Below are 8,678 nucleotides of genomic sequence, written 5' to 3'. Positions count from 1 at the left end.
AATCCTAAGCGGACCCTAGCAGCCGCTAGGAAGTGTTCCATCCGGGAACTTCGGGAACTTGTCATTGCTGTCTCTGGCGACTTGTCGCCGAGTCTGCTTTGCGGCCTTCTTGCCCGTGGTTGGTCGGTCGTCGCCACCACTCCATTACCCAACCTTTCTGTCGGAGTAATTTCTGTCATCTGTAGTAGGTTTAGTGTCTACACTCGAAGAAAGATGTCGCCATGATTCCGGAGCTCCCGCCGCGACGCCCCCAGGCCTCGAACGCCATGAGCCTCGGTATCCACAGTCTCAGCCGCCCTTGCCAGCGCTCTGCTCAGCCCTCCGCCGTCTATGCCCTTGAGCACCGCCCCGGACATGGACACCTCTGGTTGCGGCAACGCCAGCAAAGGCCAGACTCGTTCAGGCTCCGCCGGACCTGCCACTGACTCTAAGCCCAAAAACGGTAAGAAGCGGCTTCCTGTAACGTCCCTGGTAGTCGGGCTTTAGTTGTGCTGTCAGCGGAGAAGAACGGGTGTCTGGCAAAGGCATAATTATTCGTAGCGGTTTAATGTGTCCGAAAAGAAAAGTTTCACTCACCTCTAATCTACTCTGTTTTCCATCGTAACTTTAACCTTCTGTTTATGGTAGTCTAACATGATGCAGTCCGTTCAAAGTAAATATTAAACTTAAAAAATAAGTAAAACGTAGAATACTTAATAAGGAAAATTAAACGGAATACAAGACAATTTTAAGCTCTTAAAAAGAAAATACATTTTGTGTTTAATAAACAAAACAACAAAGTAGGCATTCAAATTGAGTGATTTCCGACTGTCACATATTTCTTTGGAACAATAATGCAGAAATAGGACAAAAAAATTTGTCCTGGCATTTCCTATAATGAAATCCACCATCACTTCATATAACTTTGTAGTGATACTTTTCTGTGATTAGGCAACCTTTAAAATTGGATAATGACCAAAATGATATATACAGCAAACTGTAGATTAATTTGCTTTGGTACATATGTGAGTGAAATGCACAAAGCAGCCCAGTACCACTTTCTCTGTGCTGTCTTCATCTGATAAAAAAAAAAATATTTTCTGTCATGTCCAAGTGGACTTGAGTGGAGGAGTGGCCTAATGGTTAGGGTGGTGGACTTTGGTCCTGGGGAACTGAGGAACTGAGTTCGATTCCCGGCACAGGCATCTCCTTGTGACTCTGGGCAAGTCACTTAACCCTCCATTGCCTGCCGCATTGAGCCTGCCATGAGTGGGAAAGTGCAGGGTACAAATGTAACAAAACAAAAACAAACTACTTCCCAAATTCTGTAAAACTGTGAAAATGTATATGTATTTTTTTGATTATAATTTTTTAGTCTATATTTAAGTATTGTTCTTTGATTTAAGCTGCTGATTTGGACCAGAAAATAGTAAAAACAACTCTAAATAAGTCTAGTGGAGGCCTCTGAAACCTTTTTTTGAAGTCCTTCAATGTAAGATTTGTAAATGAAGCTTCATGCAGCTTACAAATGAAGGCAGATAAAGACTATATTCCTGTCCACACTATCCAGTCTCCAGTCTGCCCATCCACACTGTCTATACTATTCTCTCTCCTTTAGAGATCTTGTGTACTTGTGTCAAACTTTCTAGTACTCTGATTAGTCTTCTCTATAGGACTTCCACTGGGAAACCATTCTGTGAAGTAACCACCCTTTCTGTGAAGAAGTACTTCCTTAAGCAGTGGTGTGCTGGTAATTTTTTATCAGGCTCTCTCTCTGGGTGTAGCCAGTCCAGCAGTTTGGAGGTAGGGGCCGAGGGGTGGACTGGGGGGGCACCGCATTCTTCTGCCCCCTCCTGTGGGCACACCAAATTCCTCTCCCTCCCTCCCGTAGGCGCACTAGGCATACCTTTGCTAGCAGGGATGTTGAGCCCCATCAGCCAAATAAATGGACTGCTGCCTCTCCCCACTGCTTGTTTCTGTCTCTGAGAGCATGCAGAGACTTGTGCATGCTCAGAGCATATATGAGAGGAGTTCTATCTCCTTATTTTGGCTGCTCTTCTCTGTACTTTTTCTAATTCCATTGTATCAATTTTTAGATGTGGTGACCAGAATTGTATACAGTGCTCATGGTGCAGTCTCACTGTGAAGCTATTTTTTTTTTTAGTCTTCATTTATTTTATTAATTTTGTAAAACAAAAAACATTCACTAAAACCACACAAAACTAAACTTATGACAGAATGAGTACATACAAAAACACTACATAATATCAAATGGACTACATTGTATTACATGTAATATATATATTCCCCCCTCCAAGAAACCCTGCCATAGTGAAGCTCCTACTACACTGATATAGACCATAAAAAGTTAGTTGAGGTGCCATAATAATGCACAGTTCTCAAATCTATTAAGCTTCTTAGCGATATACAACACCTCATAATTATATACTAAACCAACATTGTTCCACCACACATTACAGCTTGCTGAACCAAGGTCTTTCCAATTTTCCAAAATAACATTGGTAGTCAATGTTAAACGAAAATCAAAAAGTGAACCTACTTGCTTAGGAGTAATATGGGGAATGTCTAAAACCTGGATAGTCTAGGCATGCGATTAGCAGGGCTCATCACTTACTTTGTGCTGCACACCCTGCCCGTGCTGCGGATCTCGAAATGGCCCTCAGCCTCCAGGTCATAGCAGAAGGTGGCATTGGCGTGCAGCAAGGATTGGTTGCTGCAACACTAGAGCAAAGGCTAGACCAGCATAAAATGTTTTATACTTTTTTGGGATCTTGCCAGCTATTTGTGACCTGGATTGGCCACTGTTGGAAACAGGATTCTGGGCTTGATGGACCTTTTGTCTGTCATCATGGCAATACTTATGTACTTATGACCACCACCCAGTGACTGTGGAAGCTCCACAGCAGACCCTTGCTGAACAGCTTGGATGCCTGCTGTCAGCTTTCCCCGCCGCAGGCTCCGAGCCAGCCTTAGGCGAAGCTCTGGCACCCTGATGGCTGAGCTGTCATCACCCTCTTCCACCTCTGGCATTGTGTCCCCCTACAGCTCTTTGCTACAACAATGGCAGCAACAGACTCAGAGTCCTCACACAGTACACTTGGGAGCCACCTGACTGCCAACTCCTCCCCAGGGAGATTGCACACTCTAGTAGTTATAGTTGTGAGCTGGTTGTTGAGCCCGGTCAGCTGGGGCAAGAGCAATACTCCTACACTCCTGCCCATGTAGTCTCCACTCTAGTCCATACTAAAAATGGCTTCCATGAGTTTCTGCATTTCCGCAGTAATCGCACGAGACTGCTGCTGAAATTTGCGGCAGTCCTTTCAATACGAGGAGACAATGAATGAAGACTGCATAGACAGGCGCAGAGGAGGATTGTTCCTCCCCCAACTGACCGGGCTCAACAACCGGTTTGCAAAATAACCCCCCCCCCCCCCCAACTTACTACCGGCTCTCGTGAGCTGTTGCGAGCCAGTTCCAGCCTGTCCTTAAGTTACACCTGAGTCTGTCACCTTCATCCTGTGCTGCTTCATTCCAGAGCTTCCTTTCAGTTGAGAGACTTGCCTCATGTGCATTTATATGCTGGAAGTATTTAAATGTCTCTGATCATATCTCCCTTCTTCCTTTCTTCCAAAATATATAAATTGAGATCTTGAAGTTTGTCCCCATATGCTTTATCACGTCCTTTTTCCTGCTGCCATTCCTTTTCTTAATCTCCCAAACATCCATCTGACTTTTACTGTCACTTTTTCTACCTGTTTGGCTACCTTAAGGTCATTGCATAGGATCACCTCCAAGTCTTGCTCCTCTTATGTGGACTTCGCTGTACTTCTTCCTCAGGTTTTTGTAGCCCAAATGCAGAACCCTGTATTTTTTTGTTGTAAGCATTTAAGGCCCCTTTTACTGAACAGCACTAGTGATTCCCAGTGTGGCAAATGCAACACAGCTCATTCAATTTGAATGGGGTTTGTTGAATTTGCTATGTGGGAATCGCTAGTATGGTTTTGTAAAAGGGGCCCTAAATCTTTAGCTGCCAAATTCTGGACTATTTTTCAAGCTGTGCTAGATCCCTCCTCATGTTGTCTATACCATCGGGAGTAGCTACCATACTGCAGATTTTAGATACTACAAATGTTACCAGACAGCCCTTCTGCAATATCGCTTACAAAAATGTTAAAAGGAAGCAGACCAAAAACGATCTTGCAGCACACCACTTGTAATGTCCAGAATGAGCTCCATTTACTACTACCTTTTGTTGCTTTCCACTCAACTGTTCCTAACTCAGAGTGGAGGAGTGGCCTAGTGGTTAGGGTGGTGGACTTTGGTCCTGAGAAACTGAGTTCAATTCCCACTTCAGGCACAGGCAGCTCCTTGTGACTCTGGGCAAGTCACTTAACCCTCCATTGCCCCATGTAAGCCGCATTGAGCCTGCCATGAGTGGGAAAGCGCGGGGTACAAATGTAACAACAACAACAACTGTAGGGTCCATATCAAGGACGCTCAGTTTATTCATAAGTTGTCTGTGCATAACTGTTAACGTTCTTCATGTCCATCCTCTTGGCATTATAGATCCTCTATTTTGTTGATGTACTTTTTTTTAAGTAAATGCTATTTTAATTCCATTAGGTCAGAGAGAGCAGACTAGAATGGGCCACTGGGGCCATAGCTCTACCAGTATTTAGCCCAACATAGCATCAACAACTAAAGAGGTTGGGGGCAGGGCCAAAAATAACATAACAATTGGCATACTGAGTCAGTCCAAAAGTCTACCTAGCTCAGTACCCTGCTTCTAACAGTGGCCTAACTAGGAGCCAGATATATAAAGGTCCAGTTAAGGATCTATCTACGTTTCCAAATCTGTAAAAATTTACCGATTTAGAAACAGAGGGATTCACTAAGAAAATCGCATGTTTTTGTGACCCAGCTCATTTTGCATGCGATAGGGGGGAAGCAAGTCGGTGAGCTGAGGATGCGCAGAACTGTTAATCGCTATGCGTGGCTGCTCTGCACATGCTACAGACGGCTCTCATACACGCAGACAAGCTGCGTCTATGATAGCAGTAGATTTACCCCCTTTTTTTTTGGTAGACACAAAAGCGCTTTTTTTTTGGATGGGCATACCTGTATTGCAGCGCCATGCCTCCGGCTGTTGAGAAAAAGTGAGAAAAACCTCACTCTGCTGCTCTTCGCTCTTCTGTGAGGAATCATCAGCATCAGGGCTTGGTTCCACCCCCAGCTGTTCCTGCTGCTTCCTTCTATTGGCTGTTTGACATCCTAGAGCGCCCATCTCCCTGAAGATGGACTCAGATTGGCTGGCTGCTGTCCCAACTCCTCCCTGTAGGAGGGGGACACCAGGAAGTTCGGATCCAATCAGTTCACAGCTCTAAAGTGATGTCATCAGGGAAGCCCTGCAGGAAGGAGGAGTTGGGACAGCAGCCAGCCAATGAGAGTCCATCTTCAGGGAGATGGACGTTCTAGGATGGGGGTGGAACAAAGCCCGTGTCCCACAGATGCTGTTTCTTTGATGGACTCTTAACTTCCTTGCATTTTTGGTAAGTCGCCATTACTTTTATGCTTTACATTTCAGTACCCTCCCCCCCCCCCCCCAATTTCTTGCCAGTAAATGTAATTTGAAAAAGAAACATATGTGGCATGGCTTTCATACACGCAAAGAAGCTGCGTGTAAGCTGTACTTTTTTTTTTTGTTTGTGCTCCATCTTCCCTGCCTTGTTTCTCCCCTTCTACTTGCAATAATGAAGAACTGGCAGGTCCACACCTCACGTTAAAATTTCCACGGTAAAGGTAGGGACTGCTTTTGTGCATGGGGTCGGAAACGGTAGTGCATCGCATTCACATTATAATAAAAATTAGCTAATTTGCATTCCGTTTTCGTGAGCTGCTACCGTGACAGGAAAATGGCTCGGAGAACCCTTTTGTGCATGTCCCGGTTTACTACTGGCACGCTAAACTGGCTAGAACCAGTTTAAAAACCACTTTGCTGGCTCGTTAAGTTTAGTGCATCTGGCCCTAGGTAACAAGTACCTGGCAGAATTCTAAAAAGTATCAAGATTCTATGTACCTACCTCCAGGAATAAGCAGTATCTTATTCCTGGGTCTGCTTTAATAATAGTTTATAGCCTTTGCCTCCAGGAATTTGTCCAAACCATTCTTTAAGCCTACTACCATAACTGTTTTACCACATTCTTTGGCAACAAGTTCCAGGCATTAACTATATACATTGAGTGAAAACATATTTTCTCCTATTGGTTTTAAAAGTATTACTATGTAATTTCATGGTTTGTCTCCCTTGTAATATATTGTAAGCCACATTGAGCCTGCAAATAGGTGGGAAAATGTGGTATACAAATGCAGCAAATAAATAAATAATGTTTGTACTTATTGAAAGAGTAAATAATTTAATGTTTACCCATTACACTTGACTCAAGATTTTATACATTTCTATCATGTCCTCACTCGACTGTCTCTCTTCCAAGTTGAAGAGCTCTAATCTCTTTAGTCTCTCTTTATTTGAGAGTAATTCCCTTAATCATTTTGACTTCCTTTCTTTGTACCTTTTTTGTTTTTGAGATGAGGCAACCAGAATTGCACTCAGTACTCAAGGGCCCTGAAGCTCAAAATTGTGGCACTGTTCTGAATAGTGCTGTAAAAATACTACCGGAACAGTGAAGAATGCCCTAATGCTCAATGCTGGGATGCAAATATAGGTGCGTTCGTAGCGTTAAGCATTAGGGAGTTTGATGGGAGGATTGTGTTTGGTGCATGCACAGAAGAGTTCTGCAGTAAACTTGGCTCCTGTGCACATGCGCCTGGTAAAGCCCAAACGTGAAGCACACATTGGCATCGGTTTTCTGTGGCCTAACTATAAGTGTTTTTATTTTATTTTATTTTTTTAGCTTGGACCCTTATATTTAGATGCAGGAAACAGACACCAATGTTTGCTTTCACTTGGGTCTGCTATTTCTCATGGCCAGTGCTTAAAGGCTTGCTTGGGCTTCCTTCTACTTCAAACCGTCAGATTTTGCAGAAAGAATCATGAGAAATCCTGTCTTCTAACAAGCTAACGCCTGCTCCGACCTGGCATTTGTTACAGCGGTAAGGCAGTTTTGTTTCAGCGCTCTTTCTGACCATTGGGGAGGAATACAAAATTACCTAATTTATATGAGCTTGACTACGTTTGCATGCTATATGCACTAATGCCTGGCACACCCTATTCCTGCGCTAGACCCCTCTGAACATTCTGCGCAGGTAAATGTAGGTGCTGGTATGGCACCGATGGTCTCTTAACGCCAGCGTTTACTTTTGAGTATTAGGGCCCTTGGTGTGATTGCACCATGGAGTAGTTCAGAGGCATTATTACAATTCATTGTTTTAATTCTCTATTCTTTTTCTAATAATTTCTAACAGTGTCTGCTTTGAGTGCCGCTGCACACTGAACAGTTTATTTTGCTTCCTCTGACTACAAAGGTGGTCTGCGTCTCAGGTTCTTTTCTTCTTTCTTCTCCCTACCCCCTACCTCATTCATATTTGAGTGTTTAATAGACTCATGTTCGTGTACAACAACATGGTGATGTACATAATGCAGGTAGATAACCGACAAAATTACATATAAATGTACAGCCAAATAAATAGACGGTAACTTGCGCTAACAATAGATGAGGTTTGTTTAGCACAATATCAAATTTTTAAAACTCGATACAGCATTCTAGGCATCAATCATGCTCTTGAGGTGAGGATGGAGTTTCCTGATGTTCCTTGGTCTCCCCAACCCCCATTCCCTTATATAATTTTCTGTTGAAAAATGTTTGCCTTTAGTGTGTTAATAACTTTCAGGTTTTTAAATATCTTAGTTTTATTTTCTTGCTTTGCCTCTCTTCTATGGTAATAGCTTTTAAACCTGTCTGGGGAGGGGAATCGTCAGACATGTTTTCAGTCTATCCACTATGAGTACATGTGAGACAGTTGCAATTCAGTGGAGGCTATGTATGCAGACTTCTCATATTCATTGTTGGTGACCTCGAAACCTGACTGCCTGGTGCTTCCACAGTTCAGGCTTGAGAATTGCTGTTTTAGGGTATGTATATTTAGGTCCTTCAGTCTTATTCTATATGGTTGCTAATGCAGAACCTGCCTAGACCACTTTTATTGACTTTCTGAGTTATTCCTTCAGAACTTGCCAATGGTTTGGCAGTTAGCTTGTACCTTTCTCCATAGTCTAAGGTGAGTTACATTCAGATACTGTAAGTATGGTCCTCAGAGGGCTTACAAATTGGTTGTACAGTGGACAGTTAAGTGACTTGTACAAAGTCACAAAGAATGGCTTAGCATTAGTTTTTTGTTTTTTTTTTTGTTCTGCTGGTAATGTTTCCCCAGGAACCCCAGCATCCTCCTGTCTCTGGCCACTGTTCTATCATATTGTTTTGTTACCTTGATCATTGGATTTTTATCACTTGAGAGAGACCTCATGGTCTGTGCGTATCAGCTCTTCACTTCCCAGTATGTACCACCCAGATTCCTGCACTCTTGGATATGAGTGTGCTCTCTTTGCTTTGAATCTAGCAGCTTCTTTTTGTCTGTCTCTTCTTAGTGGATACCTCTGAGGGAGTAGACAGTGTTGAAAATCTTTATGTTCTCTGCATAAATGCAAACTTTTCGTTTTAACT

At 43.1% G+C, this 8,678-nt stretch overlaps 1 protein-coding gene across 1 annotated transcript in view; it reads left to right on the top strand.

Moving 5' to 3' along the window:
- Positions 1 to 8,678, top strand: part of RNF10 (ring finger protein 10) — a 132,779-nt gene continuing 124,101 nt past the window's right edge. Inside the window, 1 exon segment of the mRNA XM_030219861.1 lies at positions 1 to 442. Coding sequence (XP_030075721.1) covers positions 331 to 442 — 112 coding nt within the window. The 5' untranslated portion in view covers positions 1 to 330.

Source organism: Microcaecilia unicolor, chromosome 11 (genome assembly GCF_901765095.1).
Source record: "Microcaecilia unicolor chromosome 11, aMicUni1.1, whole genome shotgun sequence".
In the NCBI taxonomy this organism is placed as follows: domain Eukaryota; kingdom Metazoa; phylum Chordata; class Amphibia; order Gymnophiona; family Siphonopidae; genus Microcaecilia; species Microcaecilia unicolor.
This window is presented reverse-complemented; position numbering and strand designations above follow the sequence as displayed.